The following is a 24,354-nucleotide window of genomic DNA, read 5'->3' as shown; positions in this document are numbered from 1 at the left end:
AGCCATCCACATAGATATGTTATTTCATTGTGGATTTTTTTTTTTTTTTTTTAGACAGAGTCTCAGTATGTCACCCTCAGTAGAGTGCTGTGGTATCTCAGCTTACAGCAACCTCAAACTCTTGGGCTTAAGCTATTCTCTTGCCTCCGCTTCCCAAGTAGCTGGGACTACAGGCACCTGCCACAACGCCTGGCTGTTTTCTTTATTTGTTGTTGTTGTAGTTGTTTAGCAGGACTGGGTTGGTTTCGAACCTGCCTGCCTTGGTGTATGTGGCTGGTGCCCTAACCACTGAACTACAGGCACTGAACCTGTTTTTTTATTATTATTATTTTTTTTATTTTGAGCCTCTGTAACCCTGGATAAAGTGCTGTGGCATCATAGCTCACAGCAACCTCAAACTCTTGGACTTGAACAATCCTTTTGACTCAGCCTCCCCAGTAGCTGGAACTATAGGTGTCCACCACCATGCCCTGCTAGTTTTTTCTGTTTTTGATAGATATGAGGTCTGGTTCTTGCTTAGGCTGGTCATGAACTCTGGAGTTCTCCCCCTTGGCCTCCCAAAGTGCTAGGATTATAGGCATGAGCCACAGCACCCAGCCTAGGTTTTCTATTTTTAATAGAAACTGTATCTCACTGTTGCTTAGTTGGTCTCAAACTCCTGAGCTCAAGAGATCCTCCTACCTCAGCATCCTAGAGTGCTAGGATTGCAGGAGTGAGCCACTGTGCCTGCACTTTTTTCTCTTTCTTCATGATGGTATCTTTTGAAGCACAGAAGTTTAAAATTTTGATGAGGATCTGCTTCCTAGTTTTCTCCTTTATCATTTGTGGGGTTTTGTTTGTTTCAAAATATTAAGGGGGTACATATGTTTTTGAAACATGTCTTGAGTCTTGGCTTTAAGTGTGCCAATTACCTGAATGTGTTCATTGCATGCATTATGTAGGTCTTTGTCCTTCCTCTCTTTCTCCTTACCCTGTTTTAATTCCAACGACTTTTACTTTTCTCTGTGTACTTGTGTGTAGTCTAATAAATTACTTGTGTTTTTGTTGTATCTGGGAAATTATTATATCAGTAATGTAAGACTACTTACGTTATGTGAGAGTCACTTCAGTATTTTCTTTTAAAAGTTTTATAGTTTTAGCTCTTACATTTAGGACTGATCTACTTTGAGTTAATTTCTGTGTATGGCATAAGATAGGGGTCCAATTTCATTTTTTTGCCTGTAGATTCCAGTTGTTCTGGCACTTTTTGTTGAAAAGACTGCTCTTTCCCTATTGAATGGTCTTAGTCTCTTTTTGAAAATCAATTAACCATAAATGTTAGGTCTATCCTTAGTTTGTTGTTTTTCTCTTTTATTTATTTACTTATTTATTTTTTGGGACAGAGTCTTGCTTTATTGTCCTGGCTATAGTGCAGTAGTGCAGTGGCGTGATCATACCTCACTGCAACTTCAAACTCTTGGGATCAAGCAGTCCTCCTGCTTCAGCCTCCTGAGTAGCTGAGACTATAGGTATGCACCACTACACCTGGCTAATTTTTCTACACTTTTAGAGATGAAGTCTTGCTCTTTTTTTTGGCATAGTCTTGCTCTGTTGCTCCCATCTAGAGTGCCATGACATCAGCCTAGCTTACAGCAACCTCAAACTCCTGGGCTCAAGTGATACCCCTGTGTCAGCCTCCCAAGTAGCTGGCACTACAAGCACCTTCCACAATGCCCAGCTAGTTTTTCTATTTTTTTTTTTGTTTGTTTGTTTTTGTTTTTGTTTAGTAGAAATTGGGTCTCATTCTTACTTAGAGCTCAGGCAATTTACCTAGTCTCAAACTTCTAAGCTCAGGCAATTTACCTGCATCAGCTTCCCACAGTGCTAGAATTATAGGCATGAGCCACTGCACTGGGCTGTCAGTTTTTACTGAATGTATTTTGGGTCTCTTGGATGTATATATATTTATAATTGTATACTGTCTTGATTAATTAACCCTTTCATCCTTATAAAATATCCCTCCTTATCTATAGTACCATTTTTGTCCTAAAGTACTGGTTTTTAAAATGTTGAGGCAAAGACTCCTTTTCTCATTCCTTTTATTTGCTTCTTATACTATAGCTTGAGAAACCAGGTGTTAGAATTATTTTGCCAGAGCACAAATACTTGCCATTCTGTTTTTTTATATTAGGGTTCTAAGATTTCTTTTTTTTTTTTGGTAGAGACGGAGTCTCACTGTACTGCCCTCAGGTACAGTGCCATGACGTCACACGGCTCACAGCAACCTCTAACTCTTGGGCTCACGCGATTCTCTTGCCTCAGCCTCCCAAGCAGCTGGGACTACAGGCGCCCGCCACAACACCCGGCTATTTTTTTGTTGCAGTTTTGGCTGGGGCTGGATTTGAACCCGCCACCCTCAGCATATGGGGCCGGCGCCCTACTCACTGAGCCACAGGTGCCGCCTGGGTTCCAAGATTTCTTTTCTTTCTTTCGAGATAGAACCCTCAGCCAAGATTTCATTTTTTAAAAGAGGTTCTTTAGTAGGCCAGGTGGAGTGGTTTACACCTATAATCCTAGCACTCTAGGAGGCTGAGGCAAGTGATTGCTTGAGCTCAGGAGTTTGAGACTAGCCTGAGCAAAAGCAAGACCCCATCTCTACTAAAAATGAAAAAGACTGAAGGAAGAGGATGAGCCCAAGGGTTGGAGTTTGATATGAGCTATGATGCTGCTGTGCTGTACCCAGGGTAACAGCTTGAGACTCTGTCTCAAAAAAAAAAAAAAGGTTCTGCTGTAAAAATTTTTTGAAGACTTTTGCAAGTTAAATTTTCTGACTTTATCTATTTTTGGCTACTTAGAAGTCCTTTTCTCTTACTTCTGGATTTCTGCTTTTGAGGCTTAATATCCCACCTAAAATGTTAATGTGTGGGGAATATGGGTGATGAGTGTACTGTATTCTTTTTTTATTTTATTTTATTTTTTTTTATTGTTGGGGATTCATTGAGGGTACAAGAAACCAGGTTACACTGATTGCATTTGTTAGGCAAAGTCCCTCTTGCAATCGTGTCTTGCCCCCAAAAGGTGTGGCAAACACCCAGGCCCCACCCCCCTCCCTCCTACCCTTTCTCTGCTCTTCCTTTTCCAACCCATTCCACCCTCTTTCTCTCTCTGCTCTCTACTTCCCTCACCCCCACCATGTCCTTAATTGTCATTAATTGTCCTCATATCAAAAGAGTGTACTATATTCTTTGTATACTCTTGTATTTTTCCAAGTCAAAAATATTTTTTTTTAAATTTTTTTTATTGTTGGGGATTCATTGAGGGTACAATAAGCCAGGTGTCAAAAAATATTTCAAAGTAAAAAGTTAAAAAAAATATTTCTATCAGGGCTGGGTACAGTGGCTCATGCCTGTCCTGGCAATCTTGGGAGGCCAAGGCAGGTGGATCACCTGAGCTCAGGAGTTTGAGACTGGCCTGAGCAAGAGCAAGACCCCATCTCTACTAAAAATAGAAAAAAACGGGCGGCGCCTGTGGCTCACTGAGTAGGGCGCCAGCCCCATATGCCGAGGGTGCCGGGTTCAAGCCCAGCCCCGGCCAAACTGCAACTAAAAATAGCCGGGCGTTGTGGCGGGCGCCTGTGGTCCCAGCTGCTCGGGAGGCTGAGGCAAGAGAATTGCGTAAGCCCAAGAGTAAAGAGGTTGCTGTGAGCCGTGTGACGCCACCGCACTCTACCTGAGGGCGGTACAGTGAGACTCTGTCTCTACAAAAAAAAAAAAAAATAGAAAAAAACAGCAGGACATTGTGGTGGGTGCCTGTAGCCCCAGCTACTGGGGAAGTTGAGGCAAGAGGATCATTTGAGCCCAAGAGGTTGAGTTTGTTGCACACTCTACCCAGGGCAACTGAGTGAGACTCTGTCTCAAAGAATAAAGATGGGGTCTCACTCTTGCTCAGCTTGGTCTCGAACCCGTGAGCTTAAGCAATCCATCCGCCTTGGCCTCCCAAAGTGCTGGGATTACAGGCATGAGCCACATTGTCCAGCCCTCCATGAAACCTTTCTTGAGGATCTTGATTTTTATTTTTTTGCATGTGACTATCCTGTTGTCCTAGCACCATTTGTTGGAATGACTATTCTTTCCCCATTGAGTTGTCTTGGCACCCTTGTTGAGACTCAGTTGAACATAAATATGTGAGTTTATTTCTGGACCCAATTCTGTTTTACATACATCTATACTTTTGAGTACCATAAAGTCTTAATACTATAGCTTTCTAGTAGGTCTTTGAATCAAGAAGTATGAGTCTTCCAAATTTGTTCTCTGTCAAGATTGTTTTTTGCTTTGGTTATTATAGGTCCCTTGAAGTTCTGTATGCATTTTAGGATTAGCTTGGTATTTTCTGCAAACAAACCAAGTGGAATTTTGATAGGAATTAAGTTGAATGTGTGGAATGATTAGGAGTGTTTCTCTCCATTTTGTTTGTATAAGTTCAGGGATTTTTTTTTTTTTTTTGAAAGAGAGTCTCACTCTGTAGCTCTGGTAGATTGCTGTGGCTTCAATAGCTCACATATTTCTTTGTATTTTTTATTTGATATAATTCTTAAAAAAATATTGTACAAATTGTACCCTCCATGGCACATAACATAGTAATTGGGTGTACAGATTTAACTTTGCAATAATATATGATTGTGGTAGGAAAGGAAAATTTTTCTATTGGTGATTTGGCCATTCACTTGAGAAATTTTTTTCCTCATTATGTTTAATGTATTTGTAAATGTTCATTGTGGCAAGTTTTAGAAAATACAATACAAATGCAGAAAGAAACAAAAAGTCCATACCCTAACTTGGGGCAACAGAGTGAGATTCTTGTCTCAAAAAAAAAAGCTCATAGTTCTATAGTTTAAAGTTAATTTGTGTGTGTGTGTATGTAGTGTGTCCGTATTCAGAATTAATATCATTTGTGTGTATGGAAGCTTGTATATATTTGTTTTTTCATGTAACCATATCATATATAGGGAACATCTTTTCATTTCACTGTAAACTACAGTGTTATTTTTAATGCTGTATCATACCTCATTTTGAGATTTTTAATTAACCCCCTATTGGGCTTATATGTTTATTTAAGTTTTTCCAAATTATAAGTGCTATAATGAACATGTTTATATAGTTAAATCTTTGTGCAGATCCTTGACTATTTTTCTTTTTCTTTTTGTTTGAGACAGAGTCTCACTATGTCACCCTCAGTAGAGTGCTGTAGTGTCACAGCTCACAGCAGCCTCAAACTCTTGGGCTTAAGTGATTTGGCTCAGCCTCCCAAGTAGCAGGGACTACAGGTGCTTGCCACAATGCCAGGTTATTTTTCTGTTGCAGTTGTTGTTTAGCTGGCCTGGGCTGGGTTTGAACCCACCAGCCTCAGTGTATGTGGCTGGCGCTGTAACCACTGTGCTACAGGCATCGAGCCAGATCCTTGACTATTTTCTAAGGAACATTTTTTCTAAGTGGAATTGCTTGTTTTATAGAATGCATGTTTTTAAGCCTATCTTGATATTCTTTTAGGATTGTATATTAATATTTGGTAGTTTTTGTTAAAATCCGATGGCAAACTGATAAACAAATATTTGTATTATTTAAAACTACTATTGGATGTTCATAGGAGCATTATTCATAGTAGTCAGAAGATAGAAACTATCCAATCCATTGACAAAAGAATGGAAAAACAAAGTATGGTATATACATCTAATGGAATATTGTTCCCCCTTAAAAAGTAAAGAAATTCTGATTCCTGTTTACAACATCTATGAATCTTGGAAACATTATTTGTGTACTAAGTGAAATAATCCAGACAGGACAAATATTGCCTGATGCCATTTATGGGAAGTAGCTAGCATAAGCAAATTCATAGAGACAGAGGTTACCAAGGGTGGGTGGGGGTGGATTGGGAATCATTGTTTAATGATTGTAGAGTTTCAGTTTGGGATGATGAAAAAGTTCTAGGAATGGATAGTCGTGATTATACAACATTGTCAATATACTTAATGCCACTGAACTGTACACCTAAAAATGATTAAAATGGTAATTTAATGTTATGTATATTTTACCACAGTAAAATAAAAACTGCTATTGGATAAATTTTAGAGTTTTAAACAAAAATCCCCTAGAAATCATGTGGTTATTTTTTGTATTGTGTATGTCACCTTGTAGCTAAGTGAACTCAGGGTTTGGGCACTTGTTTTGAATTTGATGGATTGATAGATGGGGCTGAGAACTAGGTTCCTAACCAATGTTCATGCCATATGAAGACAGATTGAGCTATATTCCAAGTAGTTTGTTAGACACTGATGGCTACAGTGGTAAATAAGATCAGACACAGTCCCTAGAGTCTGCTTATTGCTAATATTGAACAGAAAAAAGAATAAGCTTCTTATTAAGAAAAAAGGGATTAAAAATCAGGTGACTTGTTTTCTCCTTAATTATTTCCTTTGTGGGATGATTTTAAATTATCTTTTCCCCCTCTTCAGGTTGCTATGGAAATATGACCACATAAAGGAAGTCCATTCTGATAATTCTATACCTGAGATGTAATTGGACTGAAAAGTGGAACAGGAAAATTTTAGTGCCAACCTTAATTATAATGGCCACTGATTCAGGGGAGCCAGCCAGTACAGAAGATTCTGAGAAACCTGATGGAGTTTCATTTGGAAACAGAGCTCCTCAGGTTGCTGCAACTTTGACAGTAGAAGGTAGATTAAAGGAAAAAATCAGCTCCTTCTCTGCTTCTGGGGAAACTGTAGAAAGGAAGAGATTTTTCCGAAAGAGTATTGAGATAATGGAAGATGACAAAGTTGCTGAATCTTCTCCCAAAGATGAGAGAATAAATACTGCAACAAACATTCCAAGAGTAGATAAACTTCCTACAAATGTGCTAAGAGGTGGACAAGAAGTTAAATACGAACAGTGTTCAAAGGCAATGTCAGAAACTTCAAAAGATTGTTTCAAGGAGAAAAATGAGAAGGAAATGGAAGAAGAAGCAGAAATGAAGGCTGTAGCTACTTCTCCTAGTGGCAGGTTCCTGAAATTTGACATAGAGCTGGGAAGAGGAGCATTTAAAACAGTATATAAAGGACTAGACACCGAAACATGGGTTGAAGTTGCTTGGTGTGAGCTGCAGGTGGGTATATATATAATCTTCTTGATTTTAGTAAATTCCAGTCTTAGCTGGCCTGGCCTTCTGAGTGATCTGGGATTAAAATGTATCATGGATTAAAATGAAAAAAAAAGGGCTTGCCCTCCCCCTTATAGAGATTATGCTCCTTTCCTAGATCCTCTTAGGAGCTCATGCCAAACCTTTATTCTCTTCTGTTGTTTTCTGTTTTAAAGGGGAAAAATATCTATCATGGCTTTCTTTGGGGAAAATTCTCTGAATTGATTAGCCTTAGGAAATTCCTGGAATTCTCATTGTCTCCCTTTGAAACTTGTAGTAAGTATGGGCTTTACAAATTGATTGTTATACTAAATACTTGAGGGTGAGATATAGGGACATATTCAGTGTGATGTGTACTTTTTTTTGGAAATAGTCTCACTTTCTTGCCATTGGTAGAATGCTGTGGCACATAGCTCACAGCAACCTCAAACTCTTAGGCTCAAGCCATCCTTTTGCCTCCACCTCCTGAGTAGCTGGGACTATAGGCGCCTGCCACAATGCCCAGCTGTTTGTTTTCTTTTTAAGAGACGGGGTCTCATTCTTTTTTAGGCTGGTCTGGAACTCCTGAGCTCAAGCAATCCACCCACCTTGGCCTCCCAGAGTGCTGGGATTATAGGTGTGAGCCACCGCACCGGGCCAATATATACCTTTTCAACAAAATTTTGGGAGTTCATGTGGTGTTTTTCAGAATAGGAAAGATTTTTCTTGATTCTTTGCAGGCCTCTGTTTGGTATAAACTCATCATGCCTTTGAGTGTACTTCATAGAGGATCTCTGGAAGAAATCATCATTGGAATCTACTGAGCTTAGTAGTTTTCTTTTATAAATGAAAGCAACAGGAGAATATGTAATCTAGATACTTGGTTCCATAATAAATGTTTGTGTAGTAATTTTAACTAATGAATAACTAAATGGGGAGAGAATATCATAGAAGGGGTATGATGAGAATAATTTCAGACAGATTTAGGTCAAATATAAGGACTTGTGACTTCAGTCAGCTCATGTGAAATGGTCAGTGTTCACATGGGATGCTTAAAATTGAGATCGTATAAAGCCAATTGCTAAGTACAGATTTTTATTGTTCATATTCCAGTGGTCTTTGTGGGTTTGTGTGTATATAATGATTTCACCTATTCTGACATTGCTGTAGGTTGCCATTCAGATAGGTTGGAATTTACTCCAGGTCGCTGCATTTCTAGGAGGCTTTTTGTTTAACATAGGGGTTTCCACACTTTACTGTCTATAAGAGTCAGTATTGGTTTCATATGAAGATTCTGGGGCCTAGTGCCACAGATTTTTTGATTCAGTAGGCCTGGAGTGGGGTGTAGGAGTGCAATTTTAATAAGTTTTTAAAGTGTTTTTAATTTAGGAAGTCCCTTAACTAACTTTTTGGAAAGCACATTTTACCTATCACTCAAGCCATTCATGTGGTCCTTGAAAGGTTTGTGCATGTGTGAGATTAGCTTAGTTTTCTTCTCACCTCTTTTTACCCTTTAAGAATATTGTAAGGTATATGTTAAAGTAGAAATATTAGATAATACTGGCAAGCAAGCATCAAAATTATCTAACATTCCACTACTTTGAACATAATGCTTTAAAAATTTTAGTATACCTTTTTTCTAGATACATATCTAAAATTATACTAAAATTTTTAGTATTTTTATATATATCATTCTGTAAATTTTTGTCTTTTTGTTTTTTGAGACAGAGTCTCCCTCTGTTGTCCATGCTAGAGTGCTGTGGCATCAGCCTAGCTCACAGCAATCTCAAACTCCTGGACTCAAGAGATCTTGTTTCAGCCTCTTGAGCAGCTGGGACTACAGGTGTCTACCATGAGGCTTGGCTTATTTTTCGTTTCTATTTTTAGTATAGATGGGTTTGGCTTGGGTGGAGGTCAGGGTGGCAGGTGACCTTGCTCAAGCTGGTCTTAAACTCTTGAGCTCAAGCAATCGTCCCATTTTGGCCTTTCAGAGTACTATGATTACAGGTGTGAGCCACCGTGCCTGGCCATGTTTTATAATCTTTCACTTATAGTTAATGTCTTTTCATTGTAAGTGTACATTTACATAATTATTTTTAATAGATGCTTAGTATTTTACCATAAGCTTTGTATAGGTTATTTACCCAGTCCTTCCTTGTTGGATATATAGATTTTTCTCTAATATTTCACTATTATAACCATAATTGTAGTGAACATCTTTGAATATAATATTGAAAATTATATAAATTTTAATTTCATATATGCATTGTGATATCTTTTTCTTTTTTGGGGACAGTCTCACTTTGTTGCACTTGGCATCACAGCTCACAGCAACCTTAAACTCTTGGGCTCAAGTGATCCTTTTGCCTCAGCCTCACAAGTAGCTGGGGCTACAGGTGCCTGCCACAAAGCCCAGCTATTTTTTTTTTTTTTTTTTAGAAATGGGATTTTGCTCTTGCTCAGGCTGGTCTCGAACTCCTGAGCTCAAGCAATCTACCTTCCTCAGTCTCCCAGAGTGCTATGATTACAGGTGTGAGTTGCTGTGCCTGGCCTTGCATTGTGGTATTTTTAAGTGATATCATTTAATCTGTAAATGTGGGAAATAATTTCCATTCGCTTGAGTAGGATGTGTGTGTGTGCACGTGCATATATAGTAAAGGTGAGTATTTTGTAAACTGTCTACTCTAGCTATGTTGAAGATTGTTTAGGTAAAACATGAAGAAAATATCCTCGTGGGAGAAAATACCTAGGGAACTGCCTTCTATTATTCACCTGTGGAAAGGTCGAAAGATCTCATAAGGTCTTACTACCCAACTGTGGTCCTTAGACCAGCAGCATGGCCATCACTTGGAGCTTGTCAAAACTGCATATTCCCAGGAATAATTCCAGCCCTTCTGGATCATAATCTGCCTCTTATTAACACCTCTTGGTGATTTGCATGCACAGTAAGTAGAATGTGGAAAGCATTGAAATATGGGACTAATCCTAGCAGCTACTTGAATCAGAGTAGCAATTTGTTTAATACACTAACATGAACTTTCTATTTTATCATATGTACTGATTTCTGCAGACTTCTCAAATTAGAATCTCTAGGAAATGGGTCTCAGGAACTTGTTTCCTAGGTGGCCAGGCGTGGTGGCCCATGTCTGTAATCCTAGTACTCTGGGAGGCAGAGGTGGATAGGTCGCCTGAGCTTAGGAGTTCAAGAGCAGCTTGAGCAAGATCAAGACTGCATCTCTACTAAAAATAGAAAACTGGGCATTGTTGGCCATTGTGGCAGTGCGTGTAGTCCCAGCTACTTGGGAAGCTGAGGCAAGAGGTTGAACCCAGGAGTTTAAGGTTGCTGTGGGCTGTGATGATTACACTTTACCCAGGGCAACAAAGTGAGACTGTCTCAAAAAAAAAAAACACATAAATAAAATAAAGAATCAAAGTTCCCTAGGTGATTGGATACATAGCCAGTAACAAATATATGAAGTATGTTTTAATTTACTCAGAAAACAACAATCACAATTTTTTGTTCTAAAAGGAATGTCACAATTAGTAGACTTGGATATCACTTTGTCTTTTGCATATTTGAAATTGAAAAAAAAATAGTTTATTAAAACTCCCAGGAGAAAAAGGGGCATCATCTTTTAATGACTTTCTATGCAGTTTTTAATGTGCAATTTCGTTCTTCTTCTACAAAGTCTTATTTATTATATCGTTACAGAATTTTGTAGAAAAACACCCCAATGAGAAGTTTAAATTATTCTGCTTTCTTTTCCAATATTGTTTGTTTGTTTGTGTGTGTATATATATGTATATATGTATGTATGTATATGTGTGTATATATGTATATACATATATATACACAGACATTCTATATATCTATATCTATATCTATATCTATCTATATATATGTGTGTGTGTCTGATCAGTGTCTGTTGGGATGGGTTTCTGATGAGGACTCTCTTCCTGGCTTGGTAAGAGGAGTGGGGAGAGTAACTTCGGGCTATTCTTAGAAGGATACTAATCCTATTGAATCACTATCCCAGGCTTATGATATCACTGAAATTTAAAGACCTCCACAAAGGCCTAGTCTCCAAGTGCAGTGACAGTGAGGGTTGGGGCTTCAACATATGAATGAGAGAGTAGAGCACAATCATTCTGTAATAAGGGGATCACCTGTTGATCTCCTTGCCTAATTCTGCCCCCTAAAAAGTGTGAAGGAAGCTAAAAGACCCATGGGTTGTGTCATTTTTACTCTAGAGAGTGGGTGAGAGAGTTAGCTTTTGGGATAAGGAGCAACAAAACTTCCTCAATGTCCAACACCTTGTTAGTTGGTACAGAGATGGCCCTTAGGGGAGAGACTGTGGCACCTCGATTATTCATGGGCTTGTCACTACTTAAGGTACTCCAATGCTTCTCTGATTAAATCAAGGGCACGCAAGGATATTGAATGTTAGGAATGAATAGTCACTTTTCAGACTTGAATTAGTAGCCTAGATAATAAAACAGAAGTAGTATCTAAAAGTAGGCATCTAGGTAAAATCTGATACATAACTAAACTCAAGAAGAAAAAAGAATCATACTTGCATCTCACTTCTTCCATTATAGAAGCTAAGAATATGGTAGATTCACAGCTATGATTTAATATTAATAAAAAAAGAATATGGTAGATTAAAATCATTAAGGGGAAAAGGCTGCACCACCCAATAATCACTAATCAGCAAAGATATCATGCATCTTCCAGGGTGAAAAAGATATTTGTGGACCATAGCACAGCAAACTATACAACAGTAAAAGACGAATAAGATATGTGTAGCATATGTAGACATTGAATGGATGAAATATTTTTAATTAAATCATAGCTCTGTTCGTTAATGAAATTATGGGATACAATGTGCTGGTTTTATATACAATTTGAAATACTTTCATGAAACTGGTTAACATAGCCTTCACCGCATTTTCTTAGTTATTGTGTTAAGACATTTATAGTCTACATTTAGTAGATTTAATGTGTACCCTTGTAAAATGCACCATAGGTGTGGTCTCACCAATTACCCTCCTTCTACCCATCCTCACCCCTCCCCTCCCCTCCCCTTCCTGTTTCCCCTTCATCTTGGGCTGTAGTTGGGTTATAGCATTCATAGGGAAGTGTGGGTGTTTATAAATTGGTTTCATAGTTGGGCTGAGTACATTGGATACTTCTTCTTCCATTCTTGAGATACTTTCCTAAGAAGAATATATTCCAGCTCCATTCATGTAAACACGAAAGAGGTAAAATCTCAATCTTTTTTAAAGTCTGCGTAATATTCCATGGTGTACATATACCACAATTTATTAATCCATTCATTCATTTATGGGCACTTGGGCTTCTTCCATGATTTAGCAATTACGAATTGGGATGCAATAAACATTTTGGTGCAGATATCTTCGTTATAAAGTGGTTTTTGGTCTTCTGGATATATACCGAGTAGAGGAATTAAAGGATCGAATGGCAGGTCTAGTTTTAGATCTGTAAGTGGTCTCCAGACATCTTTCCAAAAGGAATGTATTAGTTTGCATTCCCACGAGCAGTGAAGAAGTGTTCCCTTTTCTCCACATGCACATCAACATCTCTGGTTTTGGGATTTTGTGATGTGGGCTAATCTTACTGGAGTTAGATGATATCTCAAAGTGGTTTTGATTTACATTTCTCTGATGATTAAGGATGATGAGCATTTTTTCATGTGTCTGTAGGCCGTGTGCCTGTCTTCTTCAGAGAAGTTTCTTTTCAATTCCCTTGCCCAGCCTGAGATGAGATCACTTGTTCTTTTCTTCTAATACATTTGAATTCTCTGTGGATTCTGGTTATTAAAACTTTGTTGGAGACATAACCTGCAAATATCTTCTCCCATTCTGAGAGCTGTTTGAGCGGATCCCAGTGAAGTATTTTTGGTGGTGTTTCAATTGCCAAGGGGGGTCCCCCTCATAAAATATTCTTCCAGGCCGATTTCTTCAAGTGTTTTCCCTGCATTTACTTACTTTTATAGTTTCATGTCTTAAGTTTAAATCTTTAATCCTGTGAGAGTCTATGGAGAAAGATGTGGGTCCAGTTTCAGTCTGGTACAGGTCACCAGCCAGTTCACCCAGCATCATTTGTTAAATAGGGAATCTTTTCCCCACTGAATGCTTTTTTTTTTCCCCAGATGAATATTTAATCGTCCATTACCTTTTAAAAAATTTTTCATCTTTTTCCAACATTTTATTTTATTTTATTTTATTTTTCAATTTAATTCAACATTTATTTACCTCCTACTTTGTTCCAGGTACAATTCATTTTTTTTTTTTTATTAAATCATAGCTGTGTACATCAATATGATCATGGGGCACCATACACTTGTTTCATAGAATATTTGACACATTTTCATCTCATTAGCCAACATAGCCCTCCTGGCATTTTCCTAGTTACTTTGCCAAGACATTTACATTCCACATTTGCCAAGGCTCACATGTACCCTTGTAAGATGCACCACAGGTGTGATCCTTTCAATCCCCCTCCCTCTACCCACTTCCCCCCTCCCTCCCCATGCTTTCCCCCTTCCCCCTGTTCTTAGGTTGTAACTTGGTTATAGCTTTCATGTGAAGGTCCTAAGTTAGTTTCATAGTAGGGGTGAATACATTGGATATTTTTTCTTCCATTCTTGAAGAATGAATACTGAGAATGAATACTTTACTTTAATGAATACTTTCCAGCTCCATCCATGTAAACATGAAGGAAGTAAAGTCTCCATCTTTCTTCAAGGCTGCATAGTATTCCATGGTGTACATATACCACAATTTCTTAATCCATTCGTGGATCGATGGGCACTTGGGTTTCAAGAAATTGGGTTGGGTGAGTTTTTTATGAGAAGGACCCCCCAGGTGATTGAAGCAGCTTCAAAAATACACTTTTGGGACTTGATCAAACTAAAAAGCTTCTGCACAGCCAAGAACACAGTAAGTAAAGCAAGCAAACAGCCCACAGAATGGGAGAAGATATTTGCTGGTTATGTCTCTTACAAAGGTTTAATAACCAGAATCCACAGAGAACTCAAACGCATTAGCAAGAAAAGAACAAGGGATACCATCGCAGGCTGGGCAAGAGAATTAAAAAGAAACTTCTCCGAAGAAGACAGGTGAGCGGCCTTCAGACATATGAAAAAATGCTCATCTTTAATCATCAGAGAAATGCAAATCAAAACTACTTTGAGATATCATCTAACTCCAGTGAGACTAGCCTATATCACAAAATCTCAAGACCAGAGATGTTGGCGTGGATGTGGAGAAAAGGGAACACTTTTGCACTGCTGGTGGGAATGCAAACTGATACATTCCTTTTGGAAAGATATATGGAGAACATTTAGAGATCTAAAAATAGATCTGCCATTCAATCCTGTAATTCCTCTGCTGGGCATATACCCAGAAGACCAAAAACGACATCATAACAAAGATATTTGTACCAGAATCTTTATTGCAGCCCTATTCATAATTGATAAGTCATGGAAGAAACCCAGGTGCCCATCGATCCACTGAATGCTTTTAATTGGCTTGTCAAAGATCAAATAAGGATAAGTAGCTGGGTTCATCTCTTGGTTCTCTATTCTGTTCCATACATCTACCTCTCTGTTTTTGTGCCAGTACCATTTTGTTTTGATCACTATTGATTTATAGTATAATCTGAGGTCTGGTGTTGTGATTCCTCCTGCTTTGGTTTTATTTCTTGGCTATTCCAGATTTTTTTTCTGATTCCATATAAAATGAAGTATTTTTTTTTTGAGTTCTTTAAACTATGACAGTGGAGATTTAATAGAGATTGCCTTAAAATTGTAAATTGTTTTGGATAGTATGGACATTTTAACAATGTTGATTTTTCCCAGCCATGAGCATGGTATGTTTTTCCATTTGTTAAAATCTTCAGCTATTTCTTTTCGTAGAGTTTCATAGTTCTATTTATAGAGATATTTCATGTCCTTTGTTAGGTAAATTCCCAAATATTTCATCTTCTTTGGCACTACTGTGAACAGAATATAGTCCTTGACTGTTTTTTCACGGTGACTGTTGTTGGTATATATATGAAGGCTACAGATTTATGAGTGTTGATTTTGTAACCTGAGATGCATCAATGTTCATTGGAGATATTGGCATATAATTTTCTTTTCTTGTTGGGTCTTTTCCTGTATTCCTTGATCACTTCTAAGAGGTTTGTAGTACAATCCCTGGTGTTTTTGAGATCTACAATCATATCATCTATGAAGAGTGAAAGTTTGATCTCCTCTGACCCTGTATGGATACCCTTGATCACCTTCTCTTGCCTGATTTCAGTGGCTGAGACTTCTATTACAATGTTAAAAAGCAGTGGAGACAATGGGAAACCTTTCCTGGTTCCTGATTTGAATAGAAATGATTTCAATTTAACTCCATTCAATACAATATTGGCTGTGGGTTTGTTGTAGATGGCCTCTATCAGTTTATGAAATGTCCCTTCTATACCTATTTTCTTAAGTGTTCTGATCATGAAAGGATGCTGGATATTATCAAAAGCTTTCTCTGCATCAATTGAGAGAATCATATGGTCTTTGATTTTTATTTTGTTTATGTGATGAATTATATTTATAGATTTTCATGTATTGAACCAGCCTTGATACCCTGGGATAAAACGCACTTGGTCATGATGTAGAAATTGTTTGATGTGTTGCTGGAGTCTATTTACTAGGATCTTATTGAATATTTTTGCATCAATATTCATTAATGATATTGGTCTATAATTTTCTTTTCTTGTTGGGTCTTTTCCTGGTTTGGGAATCGAGGTGATGTTTGTTTTATAGAATGTGTTGGATAGTATTCCTTCTTTTTCTATATTTTGGAAATGGTTGAGATATATAGGTACTAGTTCCTCTTTAAAGGTTTGGTAGAATTCTGACATGAAGCCATCTGGTTCCGGACTTTTCCTTTTGGGGAGATTTTTTTTTTTTTTTTTTTAATTTTTTTATTAAATCATAAGTGTATACAATGATATGATTATGGGGCATCATACACTCACTTCATAAACCATTTGACACATTTTTATCCCAGTGGTTAACATAGCCTTTCCGGCGTTATCTCAGTTACTGTGCCAAAACATTTATATTCTACATTTACCAAGTTTCGCAAATACCCCTGTAATATGCACCACAGGTGTGTTCCCACTGATTCCCCTCCCTCTACCCACCCCCCCCTTTCCCACTTCCCCCTATTGTTAAGTTGTAGCTGGGTTATAGCTTTCATGTGAGAGTCCCAAATTAGTTTCATAGTAGGGCTGTGTACATTGGATATTTTTTCTTCCATTCTTGGGATACTTTACTAAGAAGAATATGTTCCAGCTCCATCCATGTAAACATGAAAGAGGTAAAGGAGATTTTGTATAGTTGATGCTATTTCAGAACTTGATACAGGCCTGTTCAACATTTTCAGTTCATTCTGGGTAAGTCTAGGAAGGTGTAGTCCTTCCAAGTGTTGGTCTGTTTCCTTCAGATTTTCATATTTCTGAGAATAGAGTTTCTTGTAATATTCATTAGGGATTTTTTGAATTTCTGAGGACTCTGTTATTTTGTCTTTCCCATTTCTGATTGATGAAATTAGAGATTTTACTCTTTTTTTCCTGGTTAGGTTAGCCAAAGTTTTATCTATTTCCTTGACCTTTTCAAAAAACCAACTTTTTGATTGATTGATCTGTTGTATAATCCTCTTGTTTTCAATTTCATTTAATTCTGCTCTAATTTTGGTTATTTTTTTTTTTCTGCTGAGTTTGGGGTTTGAATGTTCTTCCTTTTCCAGTTGCTTGAACTGTTGTATTAAGTTGTTAACTTCCTCTCTTTCCATTCTCTTGAGGAAGGCTTGCTGTGCTATAGATTTGCCTCTTAGGACTGCCTTTGCACTATCCCAGAGGTTCTGGCAATTTGTGTCTTCATTATCCTTTTGTTCCAAAAATTTGGTAATTTCGTTGTTAATCTCACATATGACCCAGCTATCATTCAGCATAAGGTTGTGTAGTTTCCGTGTTTTTGTATGAGTATGCAGATTCCTGTTGTTACTGAGTTCAACTTTTATTTCATGATGGTCTGAGAAGATGCAAGGAATAATTTCTTTTTATTTATTTATTTTTTAGAGACAGAGTTTCACTTTGTCATCCTCAGAGTGCCGTGGCGTTACAGCTCACAGCAACCCTCAGCTCTTGGGCTTAGGCGGTTGTCTTGCCTCAGCCTCCTGAGTAGCTGGGACTACAGGTGTCTGCCAAAATGCCTGGCTATTTTTTTTGTTGCAGTTTGGCCAGGGCCGGGTTCAAACCCCTCACCCTCAGTATATGGGGCCTACTCCCTACTCACTGAGCTACAGTTGCCACCCACAAGGATTAATTTCTGTTCTTTTAAATTTGCTGAGGTTGGACTTGTGACCTAAGATGTGATCAATTTTGGAGGATGTTCCATGGGCTGATGAGAAGAATGTGTATTCAGTTTTGTTAGGATGATATGTTCTGTGGATGTGTGTTAAATCCAATTGTTGAATTGTTAAGTTTAAGTGTAAAATTTCTTTGCTTAGCTTTATATTGGAGGATCTATGCAACACTGCCAAAGGGGTGTTAAAATCTCCCACTATTATGGTGTGGAGGAAATCAAGTTGCTCATGTCTGTTAGAGTCTTGCCCATAAATTGAGGCACAATCTGGTTGGGTACATAAATGTTAAATAATTGAAATGTCATCATGTTGAGTGTTACCCTTAACAAGTATGAAGTGACCATCCTTATCTTTCCTTACTTTTGGTGGTTTAAAGTCTATTGTATCTGCAAATAAAATTGCAACAGCTGCTTTTTTCTGATTTCCATTTGCCTGAATTATAGGTGACCATCCCTTCATCCTGAATCTAAAGGTGAGTTTCTTGTATGCAACAGGTATCTGGCCTGAGCTTTTTTATCCAGTTAGCCAACCTGTACCTCTTTAGAGGACAATTTATGCCGTTCACATGTATTGAGAGTATTGATAAACCTGGTAGAATTTTGGGTATTGATTTTTTCAAAAGTTCAGCGGATAATTTTATTCCTTTCGCCACTATGGAATTTGGAATTTGATCAAAAGTTTCTGAGTGAGTTTACTTTGTTGGTAGAGCATTGTGGTTGTCATTTTGGATGATGGGTCTGAGAATATCCTGAAGGGCTGGTTTAGTTATAGCAGATTTCTTCAACTTGTGAATGTCATTAAAGTATTTAATTTCTCCACCATAAATGAAATCAGTTTAGCTGGATACAGGATCCTGGGCTGAAAGTTATTTTTTGTTTTAGCAGGTTAAAGTTTGATGACCATCCTCTTCTAACTTGAAAAGTTTCAGCAGAGAGATCTGCAGTCGTTCTATTATTCTTTCTCTTGTAGATTATGGTTTTCTTATGTCTGGCTCCTTCATATTAACTTTGGTGAAGTTAATTATAATGTGTCTGGGAGATACTTTATTTGGATTGAGTAGTGCTGGGTTTCTGAAACTGCTATCTGAATTTCAGAATCCCTTGCCATGTTTGGGAAGTTCTCCTCAATTATCTCTTGGAGTAGGGCATCTGAGCTTTTCCAAGCCACCTCATTGCCTTCAGGAATTCCTAGAGGGCATATATTAGTTATTTTGGAATTATCCCGTAGCTCTCTGAGAGAATGATTCATTTTTCCTATCCACTTCTCTTCCTCTTTGAGTGTTTGGGAGTGTTCAAAAGCTTTGTCTTCAATGTCAGAAATCCTTTCTTCTGCTTGCTCCGTTCTGTTTGAGGGATTCTGCTTTATTTCTTATATCTTGGAGGGCTCCAAATTCTTTTCTCAGTGTGTGAAAGTCTTTGGTGATTTTGATTTTCAATTCATTGAATTCTTGAGGCAACTTTTGAATTATTCCTATAATTTCTATTTCCTAAATTTCTAATTCACTTCCATTCTGTTAATCTTATTGGCCATCCAAATTCTAAACTCGATTTCTGACATTTTAGCCATTTATTTATTAGTAGGATCTTCTGGTGTGTCCGCTTTGTGCTTCCTTGGGGGAGTTGATCTACTCTGATTATTCATGTTGACAGAGTTTTTCCACTGATTCCACCCCATGATTATTTTTCACCATTTGTCTAGATGAGCAGGTAAGGTAAAATTGGATTGGGTGCTCCTGAGGTTGTGGTAAACCAGCCCTTTGCCAAAGAGCTATGGCTGGTGACTTCAGGTTTTCCCCTACAGCTTTGCAAAGGATCTATACAGTACTACAGCCTGAAACACTGGAGACCTGCTTGGTGTGGTGGGGTTAGGTGGCTCTGTCTTGTTTTCAGCTAGTCTCTGTCCAATCCTAGTGAATCCATATCTCTGCATTTAAGTCTCAGCTGTGGAGAAATACAAGTAACTAAGACACCCCACCCCCTAAGGAAAATCAAACCTTTGCACAATACAACCAGGGTACCACCTTGGATGGTCCTCAGGTGATCGGCCCAGTTCAAGAGGTCCAAATCAGTTGTCCCAGTCAGCACCATGTCTCAAGTGGGAGAGTTCAAAAGGTCTCCAGCAACTAGATAGAAGGGGTCTGCTGGCAACTTGAGTGTGGCTGTCTCTGCTGCTCCATGGAGTCATAAGGGCCCACCCAGCAAATGAGTTAGTCCAAGGCGGTTGATGCCTCCTTCCCTACCTTGTATCTCTGTCACACCCAGTCACTGGTAAACCCCGCATGGCTGTGGCCCAGTTACCTTCAATGAACAGATATGCCATGGATTTGTGCCTGCCTGAGTCACAGGGAGAGCTATGTCTCCTTGGCCAGCCTGTCATACTCTGCCACTAGCTGGCAGGGGGATCTGAAGCCTGACTACTTTGGGTGCTTATTGGAAGCTGAGTAGTGTCACTCAGTTTCAGCCCCATCCCCAATTGATGTTGCTGCCACTTATATTCTCGTGGAATTTTGTATTCCACTGTGGGCCAGGTGCTGTTTGAGTTTATGGAAACTGCAACTCAGCTCTGCCCTGTGCTTCTGCTGTGCCAATTCTTACGGAGCTGGCGTCTCTCTGTCTGCTGCACTCTGTGTTGGGGCGGGGGTGGTTAGAGCTTACAGAGGCTCACAATTCCTGCCACTCCCTGAGCTGATGCCTCTGCCATGGCTGCTTTTTTCCCAGCTATGCTTCTTTAGGGGCCAGGTGCATCTTGGGCTCAGGAAAGCAGTAATTCTGTCTCAGCCTCACCCTGGGAGTCTGCCGCCTCTGTGTGCACGTATTCTAGTCTCCGTCCCCACCATGCCCCGCCTGGACAGGTACTGCCTCAGGCATAGCCTTTGCTCATGGGGCCTGCATTTCTGTGGCTGCCAGCAGAGTAGAGACCTGGGTCCCTCTGATTGTAAAGAAAGACGGGAAGTGTTTATCCAAAATATCACCAGTGGTGTGAGCCCTATTGTTCCCGCCACTTCTACCACTGCTGTGCTGTGTTGCAGGGCACCATTTCTCCCTCTCTCATGTGGCTCCCTTGCAGCACAGTCCCTGCTTTACACCTGTGCTGCTGAATCAGCACAGATTGTAACAGACCACACCTTGTTCAGATGTCTTGAGAAAATGCCCAAGAATCTGGACTCTGCGGGGGACACTCCTCCAGACCTTGTGGTGGAAGTGGAGGGGAGTGCTGGGAATTCAGAATTGTGGGTAGAATATATGTTCGGTTTTATGGCTGGCGGGAGAGTGCCCTGGCATACTAGTTGGTCCTCCCTGGGGATGGAGATCTGTTTTTTTATGGCTCTGTACCGTGGAATAGAAAAAGAAGAGATTTGAACTCTGCTCACTTGTTTGTAGAGAGTACGCTGTGAGCTGTTCTCATGGGGGAGGGGACTCCTGTCTGCTTTGTTACAGGTTTTGTACCTATTGTTTGTTTCCTCGGGGTCACAGCTCACCTCAGCAGTGGTGATATGTGCTCTTAAATATTCTCTCTTGGCTCAGCTTGAAACCATCAGCTTACTTGATAAATTTCTGTCCTTTAATTCTCCTTCTGGACAGTAGTCTCTGGAAAGCTGGCTCCAGTTGGCCATCTTGCTTCCTCCCCTCTTTCCAGCTTCTGATGAATGAACCATTTTTGTCTCAAAATATTAGATATTTTACAGCTAGGTAGACTAAATGCAGGGGAAACAATAATTTATTACTTTAAATTCTAAACCAGTTTAGCAAAAGCTACGTGTTGATGGGGGAATGACAGTGTTATGGGTGTGGACAGTGTAGCAAAGATTAAATATTCTACATGTCTCATCTATGTGGTATGGTAGAGGGGAAGTATTAGTAGTTTCAATTATTTGTTTGTTTTTAGGTAGGTGGAGACTAGATCCAGTAGGGAGAACTAATGGATAATTTACTTTTTTATAATAGAGAAATATATTTATTTTTGAGTGTCTGACCACTAGTAAAAAGGAAAAATATGATCTACCTCTTAGTTAATAATGAAAAGAAAGGAAAGTAAAAAACAGAATATAGGTTGGCCATGGTGGCTCATGCCTGTAATTCTAGTACTTGGGAGGGCGAGGCAGGAGGATTTACTTGAACTCAGGAGTTTGAGACCACCCTGAGCAAGCCCCTGTCTCTATAAAAGAAAATAGAAAAATTACCTGGGTATGGTGGCACATACCTATAGTCCCAGTTGCTTGGGTGGATGAGGCAGGAGGATCGCTGGAGCTCAGGAATTTGAGGTTACAGTGAACTATGATGACACTGCTGCACTCTAGCCTGGTCAACAGAGCCAGACTTTGTCTGTCTCTCTCTCTCTCTCTCTCTCTCTCTCTCTCTCTATATATATATATATATATATATGTATATATATATACGTATACACACACATACATATATACATATATAAAGATAGAAGTATGTTATTTTCTGTATAAAATGTGGTCATGTTGCATTTGCTTATTTTAAAACTTTAGACCGTAAGATGTTGTTAAAAGGCAAAACCCACGTGTTGTTTATTAAAAACATACTTAAAGTAGTGATGAATGTTAAGTAAGGTAAAGGTGCAAACAAGCAAAGAGGAAGCAGGAATAGCCTATCAAAGAAGGAGGAAAGTAAGGTTAAAGGATATTATATATTATATATAAATTATGTACTTTATAATTTGAGAAGATAATATCAAAAATCTGTATTTTGTCTAATAAAGTCAGAACCTGTATCGTATAAAAAAAGATGAATATATAGGTGGAAATTTCAGGTGTATTTCTTTCAGAAATGATCTACCACACAAAGAGTGAGTAAATATCGAATAATTAAATAATATAACCCATAATCCACAAACTTAATTTGATAAATATATAGAATTATATATCCTTCAAACAGGAAATATACATTTTTTATGTCTGTAGGCCAGTAAAAGTGGTTATATATGCAACTCAAAAAAATGAGATTTTATTATTTTATTTTTTATTAATATTAAATCATATCTGTGTACATTAATGCAATCATGGGGCACCATACATTGGTTTTATAAACAGTTTGACACATTTTCATCACACTGGTTAATATAACCTTCCTGGCATTTTCTTAGTTTTTGTGTTAAGACAATTATATTCTACATTTACTAAGTTTCACATGTACCCTTGTGAGATGCACCACAGGTATAATCCCACCTATCATCCTCCCTCCGCCCTTCCTCTCCTCTTCCCTCTCCTCATTCCCCATATTCTTAGGTTATAACTGGGTTATAGCTTTCATATGAAAGCCAAAAATTAGTTTCATAGTAGGGCTGAGTACATTGGATACTTTTTCTTCCATTCTTGAGATTCTTTACTATGAAGAATATGTTCCAGCTCCGTCCATGTAAACATGAATGAGGTAAAGTCTCCATCCTTTTTAAGGCTGCATAATATTCCATGGTGTATATATACCACGGTTTATTAATCCATTCGTGGATCGATGGGCACTTGGGATTTTTCCATGACTTAGCAATTGTGAATTGGGCTGCAATAAACATTCTGGTGCAAATATCTTTGTTGTAATGTGATTTTTGGTCTTCTGGGTATATACTTAGTAGAGGAATTATAGGATTGAATGGCAGGTCTATTTTTAGATCTCTAAGTGTTCTCCAAACATCTTTCCAGAAGGAACATATTAATTTGCATTCCCACCAGCAGTGCAGAAGTGTTCCCTTTTCTCTGCATCCACACCAACATCTCTAGTCTTGGGATTTTGTGATACGGGCTAATCTTACTGGAGTTAGATGGTATCTCAAGGTAGTTTTGATTAGCATTTCTCTGATGATTAAAGATGATGAGCATTTTTTCATATGTCTGTAGGCCGTGCGCCGAGATTTTATATTTTATATTACTCACTAAAATTGGAAATAATAAGTAACTGAAAGATTCTTAACTTATTGTAGAACAACAATTATACTCCTAGATAAATTTGGAATCTGAGAAAGTAGAAACTGAAATTATAGACTAGAAAGCAATGAAAAAAGAGGTGACATTACAGCAAAACCTGTTGGTCATTGCAAAGAAAACCTATAGCCTAAAATATCTTCATTAATAATAACTAAAAATAATTTAGTACTCATTTTAGTTGGGAAAATAATAGCAAAAAAAAGGAAGAGATGGCTTGGCACCTGTAGCTAAGTGAGTAGTGTTCCAGCCACTGGCGGGTTCTAGCCCAGCCCAGGCCTGCTAAACATCAATGACAACTGCAACCAAAAAACAGCTGGGTGTTGTGGTAGGTGCCTGTAGTCCTACCTACTTGGGGGGCTGAGGCAAGAAAATCACTTAAGCCCAGGAGTAGCTGTTGCTGTGAGCTGTGACACAACAGCACACTGTGGAGGGTGACAAAGTGAGACTCTGTCTCAATAAAAAAAAGGAAGAGACAATAAAGATAACTGAAATTCATTTAAAAATTACGAATAATAAATGGTGGGATAAGTTCTAAAATTTTTGGCTCTCTGAAAAATGATTAATGAACCTGATAAAGAAAAGAGGGCAGAAATACACGAGGGAAGGAATGAGAAGTGAAACATAGCCATGTTCTTTATAATAGACTATAATGTATAACTTGGATGACAAAGTTTTGCCAATATGTTACGTATGAAAATAATTAACTACAGAACAAAGCCGAGAGACTTGCTGAGAACATACAGAAATCTACCATCTAGATTCTACCTTTAATACTGATAACAATTTTAAGTCTTAATAGATTACTCATAAACAAAATATAAACC

The 24,354-nt window shown here is 38.4% G+C and overlaps 1 protein-coding gene across 1 annotated transcript in view; it reads left to right on the top strand.

Moving 5' to 3' along the window:
* WNK3 (WNK lysine deficient protein kinase 3) overlaps positions 1 to 24,354 on the top strand; it is a 348,186-nt gene that overhangs the window by 10,496 nt on the left and 313,336 nt on the right. Inside the window, exon 2 of the mRNA XM_053579253.1 lies at positions 6,488 to 7,137. Within this exon, the coding sequence (XP_053435228.1) occupies positions 6,601 to 7,137 (537 nt within the window). The 5' untranslated portion in view covers positions 6,488 to 6,600. The remainder of the gene's footprint in view (positions 1 to 6,487; positions 7,138 to 24,354) is intronic.

Source organism: Nycticebus coucang, chromosome X (genome assembly GCF_027406575.1).
Source record: "Nycticebus coucang isolate mNycCou1 chromosome X, mNycCou1.pri, whole genome shotgun sequence".
Taxonomy (NCBI): Eukaryota; Metazoa; Chordata; class Mammalia; order Primates; family Lorisidae; genus Nycticebus; species Nycticebus coucang.
The sequence above is the reverse complement of the archived record's forward strand: the minus strand, read 5'-3'. Positions and strand labels throughout refer to the sequence as shown.